The following is a 21685-nucleotide window of genomic DNA, read 5'->3' on the forward strand; positions in this document are numbered from 1 at the left end:
ACGGTGATTAGTTGAGCTGATATTCCAGTAGCGAGAACTCTAGACTAACCTGTTTCTATGCTGAAGTTTGAAGAAGAGCTTTGATGAAGAGTCTGTTCATTACAGCTTCTTCTAGGCTGCTTTTATTGTGAAACTCTTGACACTGAAACAGGAAGCTGTTCCTCTTTAAATATAAGCTCTATTAGTAAAGGAAACTACAAAATAAAAGCATCCGACTGATCTTGTTGTGAGATTACATCGTCGTCTCTTTCCGCTCAGCTTCCCCTCTGAAGCAGAACTTTGACAAAGAACGAGACACACATTTCTCTGTAAATATTAACATTTATTTAAGTATACAATTTAGTCTTCTCATTGCCCCCCCCCCCCCCCACCCCTCCCAACCCCTCTTCACAGGTTCAGTATCTCGGCTTCTCGATGCAGCATTAAAGCCTCGCTGGAGGACGGTTAAAAACTCTTAACACGAACAGTTAAAACGAGCGTCGGGTTATTTCTCTTCACAGGCATCGCCAAACCCACAAGCTGCTTGCAAATGCCACATTTGGTTTATTATTATTATTATTTGCTCTTTTTAAAAACGTATTATTCTCCACGACGAGGCATTTACAGTCGCGTTGCATAAAATTATATTTTGTTAACTGGAAGAGGATGAATTATATTTTTGATCTTTTAGTTCTTTTGCATGACGTGATATTTGTTTTTGAAATACCGACCGGAGCGCCGTTTGGATGTTTTCCCTCCTGCAGAAAAGTAACGGAATGATGTCACAACAAAAACAACCAACCAGACGTTAAGAACAAAACTTCTATCATTTCACAAATGCCACAGTGTGTGTGTGTGTGTGTGTGTGTGTAAGTTACCGTGCGTAGAACATGTTTTTGTAACAAGAACAAAGAGGGCGAAGCGTCCTCCGCCATGCTTGTAGTCCTGTTTTTTTCCCGCTCTTTTTAAAAAGGTCTACATATTGCGAAAACCTTTTATCTTCTTAAACGTGTCCACGGTCACGGTAACCTGCTTGAGACGACATGAAAACGACTCGACAAACGCACACCTGAATAAACACAAAGACGTAACTATCATATAAACTGTGTGCAAATAAACGGCTTTTTTAACGTCATTAATAAAAAAAACGTAAAGTTGAAAATCCACGCGAGGCGACCGAGCCGCCGCATTTTGGTCAAAAAAAAAGGGTTCATGAAGAAAAATAACACGACTAAACTAAACAGTTCATTAGGAAACTCGGAGGTACGAAAAGAAGCACGGTAAGAAAAATAGTGTTATATCGCGTTTTTAAACCGACAAAGAGGATCCTGCCTGTTCGGTCGCACCTTTACGTCTCCCTTTGCAGTTTCCTTCACGAGGAACGAAAACAAGAAATTAACACAAAAACAACAACAACGAGCCCAAGAAGACTCCAGTTCAGACTTCCTGGCGTTTGATACGATGAATAAATGAAATGTAGCCCCGCTGCGTCTCCACATTGTGCTGATGGCGGCGTTAAGTGCTTTCTAATGACGGGATGAAAAGAGTCTTTAACGGTGAGGATGTGTGACGAACTTTACAGATTTAACAGATGAGGTATTGCACGGATTAATTATAATAAATCATTAAAAAAAAGAAGCAAAAAAACAGGCAAAAATAAATATACAGCCAATTCATACAACATTTACATTGCAATGTTAGTCGGATGCTGGAAGATGTTTAGAGGATATTTTATAGTGTCAGCGGAAGGTGCAGGGGGGGGGGGGGGGGGGAGACGTCTTCACTAGTCGTCCCACTCGTCATCGTCTTCGAAGTCGTCGTCTTCGTCGTCATCCTCGTCTTCGTCTGAGAAAAGGACACACATTTAAAATGTTAAGTGTTTCCTGCAGAGAGGATAGAAGAGAAGATAGATACCAAGCTCATGTCCGGTTAGCTTAGCTTAGCACAAAGACTGGAAGCAGGGGGGAACAGCTAGCCTGGCTCTCTGGCGCTTACGGTCTTTGTGTGAAGCTAAGCTAACCAGCTGCTGGCCAGCTTAGCTTAGCACAAAGACTGGAAGCAGGGGGGAAACAGCTAGCCTGGCTCTCTGGCGCTTACAGTCTTTGTGCTAAGCTAAGCTAACCAGCTGCTGGCGCTAGCCTGTGGTCTCGGGCCCCCATAAGAACCCTGGACGTCGTGATGTGTGGGCGGAGTTACCTGAGGAATGGATGGCTTTGCTCCTTATCAGCATCACTTCCATGAGAGCGCCGACGATGCCCGCCGTGGGAGCAGACCCCGGCGGTCCGGACTCCGGAAGATCCGGCACCTGATGAGAGACACACAAACCGATCCGGTCCAGTTACTTACAGGTACAACATGTTTAAGAAGCGATGCGACGCGGGCACGAGAACGTGGTCTTACGTTCTTGAGCTGGATTCCCTGTCGGATCTGGTCCAGCAGGGCGTCCCGTCCCACGCCGGAGGCCGGCGCTCGGTTGTTCTGCTCCACCTTCTTCAGCTGAGCTCCTCCTCTGATCTGCTCCAGCAGCGCAGACTTCCCGCCGGAGCTCGGCGAATTCGGGGAGTCTACGCCCCCGCTGACGCCGTCCAGCTCCGGAGGGGGAGGGGGGCCGGGAGGGGGAGGTGGTGGAGGAGGAGGCGGAGGAGGTGGAGCGGGGGCGGAGCCGCCAACTGGAGACTGCTGGACCACCGGCGGTGGCGGAGGGGGCGGGGCTTGTGGGGAGATCGAGGAGTGCAGGGAAGACGGAGGAGGAGGAGGCTGGTGGTGGCGGTGGTGATGGTGGTGGGGGGGAGGAGGAGGAGTGGGCTGGTGACCTGCCCTGGTGGGAGGAGGTGGAGGAGGCGGGGCACCCAGACTTCCCGGTCTGGACGGAGGCGGAGGGGGAGGCGCCGAGGCGGGGGCTCTGGACGGAGGAGGGGGAGGCGGGGCTCCGCGTCCTCCTCTGGACGGGGGAGGAGGAGGAACAGGGGGAGCAGCCGAGTTGTGCGGTGGTGGAGGAGGTGGAGGAGGACCGCCACGAGAAGGAGGTGGAGGGGGGGCTGCAGGGGGGACACACACACAAAAAGACGGGCTCAGTGGAAACAGATTCTGTCTTCAGCTTGTGTGTTTCTGTCACATTATTCAGGAATAATAACGATTCATAAACAACGTCTCTGAGGCCAGATCTCAGTTTGTGGAGTTAAATCTTATTTTCATTGATATTCATCTTTTTAGGCAAACGGTTCCCAAGTCCTGCTTCTAGAAGGTGAGCGTCTGATGGATGGATCGGTTTATGTTTTAAAAACTAAATAATTGATTGAATTATTTAGACATTAATGGATAATGAAACTGATTGTAAGTTGCAGCACCCCACACACACACACACACACACACACACACACACACACACACACACACACACACACACACACACACACACACACACACACACACACCTTTAAATTCAGATCACTCTCTGCTTTCAACCCAGCAGAGGTTAACATGAATAAAACATGCAGAAGAAGAAAAGTCTGTCACGAAGAATAAAAACAGAGGAAAACCTTTCATCGGCATTTCAACTCGACCGTCTTGACGGAAAAATAGAAAACACAAGAAGACGGACGGAAGAGATCCTTCAGGATGAAAACCGTGAGAGGAATTTAAATCAGCTCATACAAAATGAAACAGTGATTTTGTTTTCTATTTCAAAAGACAGTGAAGTTCTCAGTTCATTCAGTAAATCTGTGACACCTGCAGCAATAATAGTGCACAATATAAACCCTTACAGACGCTTTAATATGCAACTTTAAACACTGAACTTTAGACTTTATGCAAAGCTTTACTGTCTCATGAGAGTTTAAACAAATGCTTTGTGACAACGAGGGAAATACGTTCCCTGTGTTTAAACTGGCTGTAAGTACACAGCTGTTAAAGACCATATATTGTTGTTATTAACGCGTTGGATCGGTGTTCGTTATCGGACGATATGCGGTTTTAAGGCGCCGGACTCAGGAAGAAAAGAATCGTCACAGAACATCTCCACGTAAAACTGCAAATATCAAAGTTTAAAAAACAAACAAGATGAACTGAAGAGGTTGTTACAAATATCAGAAACGTGTCCAGCGGCTCCGACAGCCCAAAACCCAAAGACGAATTAAACACGTCTTCATATAACACATGTCTGGTGTTTGTTAAAGGACCTTTAGAGGAGCAGCGTGTCAGATGAAGTGGCATCGAGCAGTGAGGATTAAAATCATCACTGAAGACTTTAAAACAACGCTTTGATTATTCAAAACATAACAAAACATAACAAAAGAAAAAGAGGAGAAACAACCTGTGACGATGTGCACCGTAGAAAGAAAAGACAAACGGCTGATAGTTCTGTTGTTCTGCAGCAAAACTCCTGCTGGGAACGGATGAAACGCTGCTTCTTTATCACTTAAGATCAGTTTGACACATCAAACGGTACCCGACAGTGTGTGTGTGTGTGACAGAGTGTGTGTGTGTGTGACAGAGTGTGTGTGTGTGTGTGTGTGTGTGCGTCCTCACCCTGCCTCCTCAGCTCGTTCTTCACGGCCTCCACGCCGCCCTTCTTCTCGATGAAGTCGTAGATGACCTTGGACGTCTCGCGGTCCTTCAGCTGAGCCTCGGAGATTCCGCACATGTCGAACAGGTTCTTCAGTTCAGGGTCCAAGTTGTTCAGCTGCAACATCGAACAAACATTTAGAACACAAACGCACAAACACACACAAACACCTAGCGCTGATGACGTCGACGGCAACAAGATCTGAACTTTTCAGCTCAAAACACTTGACAGAAGTTTGTCTGCTTGTGTAACAGCTGGAGGGTCGTTTTAGAACGTGTTCATGGATAAACGTGCTCACACCGATGACGCCGGCAGGCTGCAGCTCGAACGTTTACCATCTTCAGCATCTTAGCGTTAGCATGCTAACATCCCATCGGACCGCTCTGTGCCCGATGAAGATCTGACCGATCCAGACGTTTATGAGACTTTATGATTATTGCCTCTTTCTCTCGTCCGAATCAAACAACTTTAATAAAAACGACTTCATCTGATGAACAGAACTCATCTGCTCTGCTAATAACCAGAGCCGAGACGTACGATCACGTCACAGATCTGACTGGTTGCTCTTCCAGGTTTTATCTGAAATCCCTCATGAACCTTTGTGTAGTTTGAGTTCTTCAGTGGGAGTCAAGCCTCTAAAATGTACTTTTATTTAAAAGCACGTCCTGAGTCTGGTGCTCCTCTGTCCTCTTTCATGTGGACACATGTTGAGCTTCTTCCTCCTCTGCAGTGAACATGAACTCCACAGTCACAGAGTTAGTGTGACACCTGGTGGCCAACAGGAGGAGTTACAAGCTGCCTGAACAACAAACCCACTCAGCTGCTTCCCATCAAGATCACACGTTAACCTGCAGCTCTGCACCGTCAGCTCCAAAAGAAACACATTCACACCTCTCTGTTCCCGCCACGCTGCAGTGCATTCTGGGACCGTGTGACTGACGGGATCGTTGAGCGCGCTCAGTCAGTCGGGTGAACGGAGACAAAAAACGAGGGAGCGAAGAGAAAACCTCCTGCTCGTTAAGACCTCCTGCTTGTTAAGACCTCCTGCTCGTTAAGAACGTTCGTCTGAACACAGACGTTCGTTAGCGGAACAAACTCAGTGATGTCATACATCAGCTGCTGCGGTTGCTAAAGGAAACCAGACCGGAGTTCCTAAACCGTCAAACCGTAAATGATAATTCAACCTGTTCACAATAAATAACTCCGTTATCTTCTACTGCAGTCACATTATTACATGCTGACCAAATGAGATTTTCCTCTTTCTGAGGGTCTTTGAACGCATCACGTGTGACGAACGCTTCAGTTAGAAAGTGTTCTGTGTGAAGCTTCTGAGACGTTTGTGAATATGAGCAGGAAGCAAAAAGAGCCTATTGTGTGATTTCATCATGCAGCCGCCACACAGGTCACTATTGTGCTCCCTGTGTGTGTGTGTGTGTGTGTGTGTGTGTGTGTGTGTGTGTGTGTGTGTGTGTGTGTGTGTACTCACATCAAAACCTGTGTTTGGATCCCAGCCCACGTGACCGATGTGCCTGAAGAAGACGGGACAGACGTGTGGTGAGATCACACACATTAATATACAGAGGCATGTTCAGAGTGTGCACGTGGGCGAACCGTGTGCACACGCTGAATAGCGAGCCCACACACACACACACATCAGAGACACACACACACACACATCAGAGAGAGTGACATCAGTCAGAGGGACAGAGTGGTCATTGAACGCTCTCAGACCTCAACGCAACATGTTTACTGTTTCCATGAAGAAGAGGAGTGTTACTGTGGGATCAGACAGGACAGGACACACACACATATACACACACACACATACACATTAACAGCACACATTACATTCCTAATGACCACATTTCAAGTCATCCGATGTGTTTTTGAGAGCGAGTCTCTAATGAAAGACACCGGTGAGACACCGGGATCCAGTAATGTTGGAGTTTGACTTTACTCCGTCTCTTTTGAACTTAAACAAGAAGTTGATGAACCAAAAGTCAACAGACTGTTGATCATTTATTAATAGTTTGAATTTGCCTGTTTGAGCTTCTCCGGTGAGACGACCTCATAATCATTGTAAACTTAATATCTTTTTGAGTTTTTTGTAAAAGCGACTCACTGGAAGTTGCTGGGCGTGCCGATGTCGGCTTTGGTCAGCTTCTTCTTCTTGCTTTTGTTCTTCTTGTCCTTCCTGTTCAGCCCGCCGTGGCCCAGCATGTTGTTGAGGTGGTACGGAGGCTGCTGGTGGATGTGGGAGTTGTGGTGGAATCGAACGTTGTTGATCTCCGGGTTCTTGATGTCCACCGTGGCGATGTGCAGAGCCGGACCTGCACACGGGGGAGAGTTCATGAGCAACACTGCCACCTTAAATATTATAATGTAATAAAGCAGATGGTCAAAAACAACACAAAAAAAAGCCCCGATTTCATTCCTGCTCCCCAGAAGATGAACCCTTTAGATTTTAACAAGCGCAAGATTTTCTCCTTTACACCTTTTAATGTAGTTTCATGACTTATTCACGTCCATACTGTGCTGCACGATAATAGAATAGTCGATAAATGTTACGACCAAATAAACATCACGCTACACTAATAATATTATTATTATTATACAAACTGTAAAATTAGATTCCAGATGTGGTTTATCGTCTAGTCCAAAAGTAAAATCTGTCATTTTATTCATGTATCTATGTTATTGAAATTGAGGACTTTGTTTGCAGATTTGTACTTTTTGATTTAATGTGATGACGTCATCAATAGGGGGAACGGGGGGGCTTCAAGGACGGGAGGTTGTGACCGACCCCTCCTCGCTCCGACATCAATATCTAATCTCTGGTACCTGAGGATCAATACGACAGAGATCTTCTGTAAACGCTCTCTCTGAGCTTTTCTAATGAATAAAAACGTAGAGCGGATGTCCCTCCTCTCCCCGTCGGTCCGAAACCGTTCAGTCCTCGAATTCCCCGTAATCTCCGCAAAACCGCGGGCAGCATCCGACATAAAGCACCTAATCCACTGCTAATCCCAGTGCAAATCCCCGGGACTCCCCGTGAACGCTGGACGTCTGTGACCAGGAACTAAAGGGCTCGCCTCAAATCTGCCGTCTCCCGAGGACGGACGCGTCGGCTTTGGTCCCACGTTTGGAGCAAGACTTTCATGATACTGACTGAAAGGCTTTTGTACAATGTGCAAAGTTTCGATATCTTTGTGTTGAAAACTAACCAAAGATCAGAATTCTTTTGAGTCTTTTGGGGACAAAGTATTTGTACGGCTGCTCGTGTTTAACATTTGATCACTTTGGCGATTCTTGTTCAATAAACAAATATTTTGTACAGGCGGTAACCTCCAGGTTCTGAAAAGTGAAGCCAGTGGTGAAGTGTCTTAAAGCTGCATTCTCTCTAGTGTCCACCAGGGGGCGACTCCTCTGGTTATATAGAAGTCTATGAGAAAATGACTACAACCAAACATTCTAAAAGTTTGTTTTACTAACTTATATTGTGTTTTCTTTCCATTCATAAAAAACACAGTTCAAATGATAAGGAAATAAAAGATTGTAGTTTTAATGATGTATTATTAGAGTTTGTGTAAACGGCTCATAATTCATCTCTAATATCTCTTTATGAGCTCCTTCAAACTACTGGATTTATTCAAGTTTATCACAACACTACGTTTTACAGATTACATGTGAACACATCATGATAACGTCATAATTTAGTACTCATGTTCACTGAGCAGAGCCTGAAGGCATCATGATGTAACTGAAGTGAACCTCCGTTGGTTAGCTGTTAGCGGTGCTGCTAACGTTACTAGCTCTCCTCCTGTTGGTTAGCCGTTAGCGGTGCTGCCAACGTTACTAGCTCTCCTCCTGCTGGTTAGCCGTTAGCGGTGCTGCTAACGTTACTAGCTCTCCTCCTGCTGGTTAGCCGTTAGCGGTGCTGCTAACGTTACTAGCTCTCCTCCTGCTGGTTAGCCGTTAGCGGTGCTGCTAACGTTACTAGCTCTCCTCCTGCTGGTTAGCCGTTAGCGGTGCTGCTAACGTTACTAGCTCTCCTCCTGCTGGTTAGCCGTTAGCGGTGCTGCTAACGTTACTAGCTCTCCTCCTGTTGGTCTAAACACCGATTGGTTGTTTACAATGAAACATGATCAGAGATCAGAGACTAGAAACATGTTCTACTGAGTCAGTGAAACTTTATTTACACTGTGATGGTTAACGTTAAACTGTGGAGTTAATCTGAGGTTCAGAACCACTAATAATAAGAGTCGGAGGCGAGCCAGCAACATTCCCAAACAATGTGTGTTATCCCCACAAACGGAGACACAAACTCTCCAGAGCAGCCAGGTCCGTCTGTTACTCTCATGTTTCAAATGTCAGACTGAATCCGTCTCCACCACCGGAGACAAACGTCAGGGAAACGAGGATCTCGAGAGACGACTGATGTGTTTTCAGTACATGCGAGTTAATCCCGCTCTTTACGGCGTCGCTGTTTGCCAACAACTTAATGAAAGTGGACTTTTGGGGACGACGTGCAGGAGCAGCTGCAGAGGAGAAGAGCTCAATTATAAAAGCTCTGATTCACTGCCAGCGTTTCTCACAGCTGTGTTCATGATGGCGAGGAATCCATTTCTATTGTATTGGCCAATAACGAAGTCTGCTTTTCTTCCTTGGAAATACAATTGACAGCACTGAAGTCAGTGTACACATTCTAAACGTGTTGTGTTGTTATCGACATCTAAAGTGGTTATTTGCATGAAAACCAAACGCACAATTCAAATGATAAAGAAATAAATGATTCTATCTGAATATATATATTGGCATTATTAGTTTTATTAATATATTATAGGCTGCTTAGTGCTACTTTAGGGAAGTTAAACAGCTCACAATTCTCTCTCTGATATCGATTTACTAAAATAAAAATGTCTTTTTAGAATTAACACTTGCACTTTTGTGTTTACAAAATGAGTTGAAACACCAGCAGTGAGGAAAGAATCTTCGTGTTCCTCTAAACTAAAAAATAAATCTGGTTTGAATTTAAATCAAACAGTTCGTCTTCTTCAAAACAACAGAATTTATGCAAGTTTCTCTCCAAAAAACTACATTTTACAAGAACATTTGAACACAACATGATTGCATTATAAATTCACAGTTTGTCCAATTTTTACTGATCCGAGCTTGAACGCATCATTATGCAGGTCAATGCGTCCTGTGTTATTGTAGCTGTTGAGCAGCATGATGGGAACTATTTACAACATAATGTCTGATTGAGTTCGTTGTCCCAGAAGTTTTTAAGTTCCTTCACGACTTATTTTGGACTTGCGTTTGTGACAAATGGTGAGTTTTGTGTGCCGACGTGAAACGTTTAAAAGGCTGCAATCAAATCACTAATTTAAACTCGTTCCATTGTTGTAACGGAGGGTTAAAAGTCCACCGATATATCAAATCTTCATGGTTTAACAGTCACAACACACAGAACAATACTTTACTCCGTTAACATTCTTACAGAGGCCTGAAGTTCTACGGGGAAATGCTGTTTTTTTGGGTGCAGTACCATGTTTGACCACCTTCACACCGACATCTTTTAACGTTAATGCTGATTCACGATCACTTTCCTCCCACACAAAAAACAGCACATTAAAGTATCGAGTAAACGATAAAAAGAACAAAACAAATGTTCTTCAGCAGTTCACCGAGGGGATTACAGATTAAGGCCCTAACGTGCACCACGACCGGGGTTTAAAGGGAACAACAGAGACCATGTGGTCCACATATGGCACAGATGGACGTCCTGCTGACCAGATTAACCTCGACCGACCGACCGACCAAAGTTTTTAAATCAGCTTCATACGACGAGCTGCTGTTTGATACGAACACCAGTGCTGAAGAGTTTGTAGTCCGGTTAGATGTCTGAGAACTACTCGTATGTCTCAGTGGTCTGTCACGCTTTTAGAAAAGTTGTCTTAACTCATAGATGTTATTTAGTTTAGTACATGGAGAACAAATCGCTGTACAACTGTCAAGAGACAAAGATACTCTGAGCAACAGTTGGATAAGAAGAAATTCAACCTGGAAGCTTAGATTTAAAGAGGAACAGCTTCCTGTTTCAGTGTCAAGAGTTTCACAATAAAAGCAGCCTAGAAGAAGCTGTAATGAACAGACAACGTGTTGCTTCATCAAAGCTCTTCTTCAAACTTCAGCTTAGAAACAGAAGGTTAGTGTAGAGTTCTCTCTACTGGAATATCAGCTCAACTAATCACCGTTTAAACCTCTTCAATCAGAGAAACTAAGGCCCAATCCCAGTGTCCCCCCTGAACCCTCAAGCCCTGAACCCTCAAGTCCTGAACCCTCAAACCCTGAACCCTCAAACCCTGAACCCTCAAGACCTGAACCCTCAAACCCTGAACCCTCAAACCCTGAACCCTCAAGCCCTGAACCCTCAAGCCCTGAACCCTCAAGCCCTGAACCCTCAAACCCTGAACCCTCAAACCCTGAACCCTCAAGCCCTGAACCCTCAAACCCTGAACCCTCAAACCCTGAACCCTCAACCCCCTTTCCTCACAACATGAGGTAATTCAGATAATCTATTTACTCGTTTTTGTCAAAACAGCTTCAATGACGAAAATCTAACATTTGATGATTAAATAAATAAATATTCTGATTTCAAGTTAATTTGTTGTTCCGTCTTTAACCCTTAATGTTTCTGTGTAAATGAAATACTCCGGGCTGAACACACTGAGCCGTCCTCTTTGTTTACGTCTCCATGCGTCCACTGGTTACCCCGTGTTTAACGTCACATTGCTATGACTTGTGGGTAATTCCCTTGGGCTAAGGGTTCATAAAGGGCTCAACATGTCTGCCAGAGAGCCTCAAACACTCGATGATTTGACAGCGAGACAGAACTAAACCCTCACTGAGGGAGACATTAAGTCAACGGATTCTTTACGGTCATGTGACTCCGTGGGGACGTTAGAATCATTTCATTCTTCTTATCAGAGATAAATCTATTTAAAATTCAAGTTGTTAAAATAGTTATTATTGGTTAATTAGTTTTACATCTTATTTCAGACTGAATTTGAATTTCTTTCACTTCCTTCATGTAGTTTGACGTCTAGTTGGCTTCTTTCTCTGTTTAGAAGGTTTATTGTTGTTTTACGGACACGATGATAAATGTAGAAGTAGTTTAAAAGAATTCAGGAAATATCAGAGGTGGAAACTTTCCACTGGGAAATAATGGGAATATTTCAATAAAACACATGAATTATATTGTTTGTTCAAATATCTATTATTGAAGGAAAGAAGACTAACGTTGATATAACAGCTGATTACAAACGTCTTTTTTGTGTCAATCAATATCAACGTACCATTTTTAGGGTCACCTCTCTTCTCTGCAAAAAAATCAAAAATGAACAGAATTATAGTTTCAGAACAAAATGGACAAAATAAAATGGAAGACGTTCAGAGTTTTTAAGAGGCGAGAGGAGAGCGTGAGCTGGTTAGTGAGATTCTGAGGACGGCTGAAGAGAAGACGGCGGTTTTAAAGACCGCAGGAGGTCAAAGGTGTAACATGCTGACTCAGCAGATAAGATAATCCTTTATTAGTGCCGCAGTGGGGAAATGTACAGGATCACAGCAGCAAAGTGGACAGAGCTCACACAGAAGTCAGAGAGAGAGTTCAGGAAGTCCTCGACGTGAGAGGAAGAGAAGGAACAGATTTGAAAGCTCGGTTTCAAACGAAGAACCCCGTGAGGCTTCAGACCTTCATCATCATCACACGTTGAGTGAGGAGCTGGAGGAACGTTTACAGAGACCATACAAACTCACAGCAGCAGAGAAAAGGAGGAAAAAACGTCCCAAAACTCTGGTCTCATTCATCTTTCTGTTGTACTTCTGGTTCCAAGAACCAAGATGGCGACGGACAAAAACCACAGTCCACAAACCACCAGGGTGACGTCCCGACGAGTACGTCCACACCTCATATACGGGCTGTAACTGGACCACAAGGCAGTTCATACACCTCACTGCTTAACCACATATTTACATTGAACTGCATCCAGAAACTACCAAACCAAGTAAAGTAAAGTTCATTCACAGACAGACTGCCGACGCTTTGACCCGAGATGCACATTTTATACAAGCTCGAGTCAAGGCTTCGCTTAAAGAGGAACTCCACAGGATACAATGCACGCCGTCAATCACGTGTGCTTCACTTATGAACCGATCGTATTCCTTTCTACAGCTAGTTCATTAAAGCGGCAGCAAAACCCTGAATCCTCCACGTCTCTGGAGACGTTTAGCTGCTGGAATGAACTGATGTCTGCGATGCAGACCACAGGTTTGGGACTGAGGTCGAGGGTTTTTAGTTAGCAGAAGAGCTGGTCAGTGTTCTGCAGCCTGAGCCCAGCTGTGAAAGGTAGAGAAGGAGGACGGACTGAAGCGTTTTAAAACGTACCGGTCTTGCGTTGTCGTCGGTTGAGCAGGTCGTTGATGGCGGCTCTGAATCTTTTGGCTTCTTCTTCGCTGGCAAAGTTCAGACCGATCTGACAGGTCTGAGAGGAAGAGGAGGAAGAGGAGGAGGAGCCACCGGTTACTAAAATGACATCTTTTTAAATAACCGTGTTTTATAAACCAGTTGTTTAAAAAACAACAACATGCTTTTCAATCCCGTCGGTGTGTTTTGGGGTTCAGAGAGTTAAAATAAAGGTGTAAACAGAAGAGAGCATCATATTCCGTTTGGATATTCTGAATGGAGCATTTTTCCACTAAAGACATGAAAAGGCTTTTTACTGCTCTGTAGGAGACGCATACAAACCGCTCTGTGTGTTCAACACAAAACAACTACCCACGGTTTAAAAGGATGCCCAAAACAAAAGCCCACATTTCTGGTCAGAAATAGAAACACACCTACTTATAAACGTTACGCAAGACGTGGATATCAACGGACTTTTGGATATGAACAAATATCACAACGCCGAGCTTTGAATAAGATGTTTGAATGAATGGAAGAGGGAGGCTGAGTTCACACGGTTACATGCAGGCGTGTAAACACAGTCAGTGTGTGATAAAAGACATTATAAAATGAGAACACGATCAGTCAGTCGGATCCAGTTCTTCCATCAGGATCACGTTTCTACTGTGGATCTGTTCACAGAGTCAGACCAGGAGACGCACGCAGTCACATCTCATATTTTAATACTAACAACTGCCAAGAAAAAGCTGCCGGAGTGACTTCTGTGAGGAGAAACGACAGCGTATCAAACAGAGCGAGTCACTCACGTCTCCTGTAAATGAGATGAAGTAGGATCTGGAGCTGCTGATGGAGAAGTTGTGGTACAGTTCCTGCTCAAACATGATTCTCCCTTCCTGCAAAAAAAAACACAAAACAGACGGAAATATCAGGAGATTATCCTTGAGGTTTAGAAGTGACTCAGCACATTTACATACAACGTCTCCCACAGATTAAAGTGGTTTTCTGGATCGACTTCCTTCCTTTCAGACAGTCACAACTTTATCATTTCTATGAAAATGATCTGAAATCTGTCAGCAGGAACATCCAACAATGTAAAATCTGGTACAAAACTCAGAATGTTGAAATATAAAGTGCACTTGAACGCACCGACAAGGAGGGTCATCAAAACAATCCAGCGCATAATAAACCCAAAGAACCATGTGACACCAAACAAAGCAGAAACAATGGAATAACTCCGCAGCACGTTTGAAGACTCTGCAGGTTTGTTTCTTAATAAAAAAGAACTGAAAGCAGCTTCACGTTCTGTGCACAGACAGTAAACACACATCTGTGGCTGATAGTTCACATCGATCCGTTGCGGCTGCACAAAGTGATTGCATCTTAAAGCGCAGCGTGAACTCCTCCAGTGTGCAGGACGCAGCGTGGCCACAATCCACAAACTGTGGAAGCAGCAGAAGAGACGAAGGAAAGAGCCGAGAGAGCAGTTTGATTCAACAAGACCGCTTTGTTGCTTTCATCAGAGACAGACATCGAAATGTACGTTCCTATTATTCTACATTAAGTCTGTTCATGAAGTTTGGAGCCGTTTAGCTGCAGCCAGTTTTAATAATCGTCCACATTACTGTAATGTAATCAGTTTAAACCACGTTTCACCCACATAGAGAAGGCTCCTGTGTGTCAAAAACTCTAATTATGTCACAACAAAGATGTCATTATTTCCACACTTCTAAACTAAAACTGATCTTTTATATTTACTCACACTAGCCTCCGTCTCATTACGATAGAAATATCAAAGCGACGAGTTATTTTTACAACCCTGTCCGTCACAGTGACGGTGAAGCAGAACGTTTATCACAAACTGCTGCTTCACTTCTCTGAATACCCAGAGTGCCGTTCTGCACGGGACGCTGTCGCTCACCTTGATGTCGAACACTTTGATGAAGTAGGACCTCTGCGGGTTGTCTTTCACCAGACAGGCCACTCCACAGCACCGCTTCACCCAGCAGCAGCTCCGGTCTGAGCCGTACACCTGGACCACCGCCGAACACAGAGTCTGAAAAAAGAGGATGGATAATAAGCACAAACATTTAATAATCTAAACGAAACATGCCATCACAAAGCAGGTTCTGACGATTGAAGCCGATGCTGAAGTGTCTTAAAGCTGCATTCTCTCTAATGTCCACCAGGGGGCGACTCCTCTGGTTGTATAGAAGTCTATGAGAAAATGACTCTACTTCCGTCTTGATTTATTACCTCAGTAAACATTATCTGGACTGAGGAGGAGTGACGTAGAGACGCCAGATACGTCTCTGGTAGAGACCTGTCAATCACTGTGTAGCCCCGCCCCTAAAGCATCCCCTGCTTTATGGTCTGTGTGACTCTAAATGGACCATCATTTACTAAATGAACATCATGCTGTATTGAAGAAGACTTGAAACTAGAGATTGAGACCATAAACTCATGTTTACAATGTTTACTGAGGTAATAAATCAAGAGAGAAGTAGAGTCATTTTCTCATAGACTTCTATACAACCAGAGGAGTCGCCCCCTGGTGGACATTAGAGAGAATGCAGGTTTAACACATGAAGCTTTGACTTCACTCGGCAGAACCAAAGGTCGCCGCCTGAATTAAAACACAAAATCACATGGATTGAGGTCATGTGACTGATTTGAGCACTCTTATAAAAACCTGAGGACCACTGTCCTGCTTTGTGGTCCTAAAATGATGGGACTGTGTATTAAAAAGGGCAACAAGTTATTGTGAACTTAACTTAAAGCTGAACATCAGCTCTTTAAAAAGGGACCGTTTCAGTTCACATGTGACATTCCTCCACTGTGTTTGACCTTCACTTCCACAGGACAGGAAACGGAGTCCAGCGGTCGTCCTCGGGCTGTTCTGGTTCGTGGATTTTAGGGGTTTCTGCTGAAGTCGCGCTGTGTCAAACCCTCGGCCCGGCAGAGAGTAACTCCAGCCTCCGAGGGGAGCGGAGAGGAAACGCCACCGGGTTTCCTCCTCTGTGATTTACGAGTGCAGGTCGGAAGAGCGTCAGGAAACACTTATCGCCATGAAATCACCGCTCAGCATCACACAGGAAAAGGCCAAAGGTCGGCCCTTTAAACGCCTCAATTAGGCCGCGTAAATTCTCGCCGAGGGGAAAGTATGCGGCAGTAAAACACAGACAGCAACACTGCAGACTCTCTGCAGGTTACTGCAGCATCGGAGAACCAGGAACCCAAAAGAACGAGCACAACACTGAGAACCACGGCCAAGTCATTCAACAGAGTCAGAGTGCTTCCTTCAAGACGGGTGGAGTTAAAGTGTTGGTAACCAATTAACTGTTTAGGTCTTCAATCGAACAAAAAAACAATCATTTTCAATGCATTCTGAATATTTATGGCGATTGTGGTCCGACTAAACAAGACATCACCGGTGGAGTATTTGAAGATGACACTCATTGGCTGCAGCCTTTGTTTAAATTAATCTAAAACAACAACTTGCAGAGACTTTAAACTTGCTATAACAGCTCAAAATAAATGCTTCACCCATCTATAGATGGATAATCAATGAAAATCCACAGTCAGCTGATATTTAATTGAGTTTTATGCAGTTGGAACTCTGCCTGCCTGGTGGTGCATTCAAGTACAAGAACAGTCGATCTGAGATTTGAGACTCTGGTGTCTGTAGAGCCGACGTTCGTAAAACAGATTCTCAGCAGATGCTGGTTGTTTTTCTGACCTCGTGGCTCGTGAACACAACGCTCTCAGTCAACAAGAAGCCCTCTCACCACACCGACCGTGGGACTGGACATGTTGAGCTTTCCATTGTTCAGGAACCCTTCACGGACTTTCATCCACTTTGGCTTAAAAGTTGAGGTTCAAAGTTTATAATTAATGCAAAAGCACGTTTCTTGGTGAGATTGTTTAGTCATCTGCTGTTTTATTAAAGTCAAGAATAAACTCAATCTCACCAGCGAGTTTTCAAAACAGCGTCTGCTCTCGAGTGCAACATGAGAACAGAACTCCAGAGGAAGAACTTGAAGAATGTCGACTGAGATGATTTAAAGCTGCAACAACTCGTCAAACCGATGGAAAATGAATCTGCAACTATTGTGATAAATCTGATATTTATAAACGTGATAGAACATCATTGTGGCTTCTTCCTCCTCGGGCCAAATCATATCTTGCATGAAGCAGTAACATCAGCGACAGAACACAAGAAACCTTGAACAACAACCCACATTATCTGTCCCGGTTACGTCCGCTTCTTACCAAACGAACACACATGAACACACACTTTGTTCTGCACATTAAGTCGTTAAATAAACCACCAAACAAACATTCGTCAGTACGGAGGCCAGATAGCGGATTAGCTGCAGCACCTCAGAAACACTTTGGTCTGCTTAGATGTTATTAGATTCATTATTAATTCATGTTTAAGTTTGGACCAATTGCTGCATTTAAAAAGGTTTACACTTGAATTGTAGTTCCTTTGAATGTTGTTCTGTGTGTCTGACCACAAGTTATCAACACAGTACTCCTCACTTCACTTCTAACACCTGGAATTGCTCCCAAATATAAATATCAATTATATATATATATATATATATATAAAAAGAGGAGTAAATTACAGTAAATACCTGTGATTTTGGTTGCATGGTGTAGTTTAGTTTACGTTGTTTAGAAGCGTACGAGTCGTAATCGTCTCATGAACTCGTTTAATGTGATGAGGGGTTGGAACGTAGAACACAGCGATCGCTAACGAGACAAATCTACAATAAGACACTGAAAACAAACCCAACACCTCGTGATAGAAATGCTTTTTGTTTCAGGAGATCAGATTGCGAACAGGCCGCTGTGTTCAGTACTCGTTACATGACGTTAATGTTTGATGTGGGACGGAGGTTCCACTGCTCAGCAGCGTATTGAATGAAATCGTACGATATTAGTGTCAATACAATATTTTACACCTTACTTTGAGGAATAAAAACGTTTTTCACAAAAACATTTATTTAATAAAATACGACATGTTTATTGTTGACTAAACTCAAGGGGTCGTATAGGAACTCGTCTAGATAAAATACAGTCCAAAACTGTTAAAATACAAAAACCAGGAAGTATCTGATCAAAGAATCAAGATTTAAAGACATTTTTTGATATCTGAGCTCAAAGTGTTGCACACTCAGACGTACTGGTTCAGTGCATTTCTACCTCACTGGTCTCAGTCTAACCGACAGCTCTGACCTCTGACCTCAGGTGTTTCTCCCTGAATGCAGCTGCTTCTTGCAGTCGACGCTGCAGGAAACCAGCTCCTGTTCATCCTCTTGATACCAGCTGACATTCAGATAAACCACAGACTCACATTTTATGACTTTTTGTTCTTATCCGAGAGGATAGCGGAGAGAGGAGCTGCTTAGGATTTGGTGTCGAGGTGCAGGAAGGATAAAACATGTGTTGCTGGTTTTCACATTTAAAAAGTCTCTTTAATTAGAAGGCCCTGAAGTGTACAAGTGGCATCCATGATATGTGTTAATTAAGGACGTGAGCTTCACAGCTTCTCGTCCTGCCAAGAACACACACGGCCATCTTTGATGGAGCGAAGAGAAACGCTGTAAATTCATAGACGTAAAAGAAGCCCGGACCTGGAACCAGCTGAAGACTTTAAGACCATTAAATCAATAAGTAAGATGTTTGGTTTGCAGGTAAGGTTTAAAACGTGTTCCTCAAGCAGCTTCAGGGGCCTTTCACACTCGTTTATCCACCTTGTCTCCATGAAAACTCCCAGTAACGTAGAAACGTACGTATAGAATAAAGCTTCACTGTTGATGACGCGTCTGGCGTGCCACCTGGCGCCCTGCTGGGGACTCTCACATTACCGTTAACATGTGCTAAAGCTTTACAGTCAGACTAACATACTAAAGGTCATCAGTTTGGTCCATTACAACTGAAGATACGGATCATTTTTAGAACCAATTAATCTGTTGAAATTGTCTTTCATTTAAAAACACTTTTCAATGATATAAACAGAAAATCCTACAAATCTCACTCTGGAAAAGCAATGAATCGAGTCGACACTGATTAGAGCTGTAAAAATACAGGAACATGTCAAAATACAAGCCTACGCGTAAGGTTTTATGACATCATGTTTCTCTAATTAAGGTTAGGGATGCCACTAATAAATAGTTACATGGACAACTATTATGCAAATGTATCTCTGGATCAAATGTTTGGTCTATAAAATTACAGAAAATAGTGGGAACAGCTTATCTCACTTTCCTTCAGTCCACAACCCAAAAGGTATAAAGTTTACTTTCACATAACACTAAGAAATGAAGTAAATATTCACATTTAAAAAAAGGAGCAAAAACAGGTGATTTAGCCTTTATTGCCCCCAAAATGACTTCAGCTATATTAGTAATCAGTTATCAAAATGCGTGTGTGTGTGTGTGTGTGTGTGTGTGTGTGTGTGTGTGTGTGTGTGGGGGGGGGGGGGGGGGGGGTCTATAAGTCTTCATGTTTGCAAAATATAAACAAAACACAAACATCACCGATGTACAACATATATTCCAACAGAAACATGTTGATATTGTGTATTATCTTTAGTCTAAATCATATTATAATATCATCTAAGTGTTTAATTATTAATGTTTGGATTCAGTTGTTGTCCAGCATTAATCTCTGCATTTAAAAACATGTCAAACCTTTTTTTTTAAGAGAGTAAAGTTTTGTCTCTTTGAGGTTTGAATCTGACACTTTGTATCTGCTTCACTGATGGTGTCTCTACATTTAAAAACGTCAAGGAGTCTCACGGGTCACCGATTTGAACGCAACACCGGCGGCGGTTTTTTTTTTTTTTTGCTGCTGAGAATGAAGCAGCATGAAGCTGGCGTGTTTTAAATAACGCGAGGCTGCATGTACCTGCAGAATGCACGCTATTATTATCTTAACCGGCACGCTATTTGAACCTGCAGGTGGTAAACAAACGGAGGAACTTACGGCGCATTTCCTGCCGAGGTATCCGAACAGGCACTCGTTCTCCTGCGGGGTCAGGAGGATGGAGCCCACGTTGGTAGCTCTGCGGGGCTGCGAGTGGTTGTTCATGGCTCAGAGTTATTCTAGTTGCAGTAATGCAGTTATCCCCGTAACGGACTCAGCAAACACTACGAATCTACAGAAAATCCATACGGGCTCCGGTTGCTGTGGCCTGCAACCGGATCATCTCCGCTGAGTCCGACTCCCGGCTGCAGGGCGGAGGAGGAGGAGGAGGCGCCGGTTGGGATGTTTTCCAGGCTTGACTCCTGGTTCAGAGAAGGAACTTAAAACGTCTCCGTTTGGGGAGTTAAATGCAACAATAAGGACTTGCTGTGGGTCTAAAACGCGGATAAACGCTCAACTTTCAGTCGGAAACTCCAGCAAGATGCAGCAGCTATGCGTACATCCAACATGGCAGCCATGCGGAGCAGACCACTTTAAAGAGGAAGGACAGGGGGGTGGGGTCGGACAAACTCCATAACTTTCCACTGTAATGGGAAGAACACGGCCAAGATGGCGAACATACACGCAGGAATATGTAATTCGACGTTTGTGTTAATGTGAAACTACGTGGGGGATTGTGTTTTTTGGTAAATTGAGAGGCTAAAATGCTGCCACATCGGACCAAAATGGTTCGGTCCGATGTGGCAGCAGGAATGCAGCTCTGCGGAGGGAGAGGGAGGGGCGATGGAGTGTGACGTAAGAGCGGGGAGGAGCCAGATGGTGGACGTAAAAAAGAAAATGTAAATAAGACGCTTTTCTTCATAAATAATTTATAAACTGTTGAATATTTTAAAATGCAATATTTTAAATTATATATAATTAATAATGCCACATTTAGACTAGGCTGTACAAAATAATAATCTTATTAAATGCATACATAAAAAGAAAGAAACAAAATAACTGAATGACTGAATTTAAACATCACCAAAAACGGTTTGCGTTTATGACAGTGTGGATTTAATTATGGAATAACAAGGTTACTCGGTTCATTTATTTGTAACCTCTTCACACTACACACAAGGAATATGCATACAAATATTTACATTTGAATGTAATAACATAAGTTACTTATCCTTATATATACCGAGAGAGACTTTGATTTACAGTAGGAATGAGCGTAGTGCAAAAGGCTGGGCAATGCCAGGATTGGGGGGTTTGTATTGGTGATACCCAAATTAGATCCTCGTGTTGGCCAGTAGTGGGAGGAGATCTGCACTATTAACTGTATATCTGTATAATTGTGAAGCCCATCCTATATATCTTATATCTCTTCTGCAGTTTACAGTTTATTAAAACCTTAATCTACTTTAATAGATTACATAATGATCTTGTTCTGAAGTTCAAAACAGAGCATAAAATAGAGAGTAATAAGCCTTAAGACACTTTCATTTATCCATGTGTTTCTGCGTTTGAGGTTAGTTATCGTTAGTTATCGGTCAACAAATAAACTTAACCATGAGTGCAGCTCTGTAAGTAGTTTAATCAGGCTGTTTTAGCCCAAATTTACAAGTTTTGTAGGCTTAGTTTAAATTAGTTTGCTGCATTTTTGTGTCACTTCTTCTGTTTTTGTCCTGTGTCACATATGTCGCTCATGCAACGGAGTAAACAACCCTCACTGGACCGCACTGTAGAATTAAGGTTTGACA

At 43.4% G+C, this 21685-nt stretch overlaps 1 protein-coding gene across 1 annotated transcript; it reads right to left on the reverse strand.

Annotated features, from left to right (window-relative positions):
* Positions 1-386: 386 nt before the first annotated feature.
* Positions 387-20404, reverse strand: wasla (WASP like actin nucleation promoting factor a). Its single transcript, XM_079162854.1, has 11 exons — positions 20001-20404; positions 14926-15060; positions 13814-13900; positions 12990-13086; positions 11902-11925; positions 6666-6873; positions 6030-6072; positions 4507-4660; positions 2380-3017; positions 2176-2284; positions 387-1824 (listed from the first exon to the last, which is right to left on the reverse strand). The coding sequence occupies exons 1-11, from the start codon at positions 20103-20105 to the stop codon at positions 1763-1765; spliced, it is 1662 nt and encodes a 553-aa protein (XP_079018980.1). The 5' UTR covers positions 20106-20404; the 3' UTR covers positions 387-1762.
* Positions 20405-21685: the final 1281 nt, after the last annotated feature.

This window comes from Pholis gunnellus (genome assembly GCF_910591455.1).
Source record: "Pholis gunnellus genome assembly, chromosome: 7".
NCBI classification, from domain to species: Eukaryota; Metazoa; Chordata; class Actinopteri; order Perciformes; family Pholidae; genus Pholis; species Pholis gunnellus.

Bases quoted from the DNA above. Each gene is read 5' to 3' on its own strand.
- wasla (XM_079162854.1), bottom strand. From the start codon at position 20,105: ATGAACAACCACTCGCAGCCCCGCAGAGCTACCAACGTGGGCTCCATC. The intron at 13,087-13,813 runs GTGAGTGACTCG...TCTTCCTCTCAG, and splicing joins TCATCTCATTTACAGGAGAC to ACCTGTCAGATCGGTCTGAA. The intron at 4,661-6,029 runs GTGAGTACACAC...TCGATGTTGCAG, and splicing joins ATCCAAACACAGGTTTTGAT to CTGAACAACTTGGACCCTGA.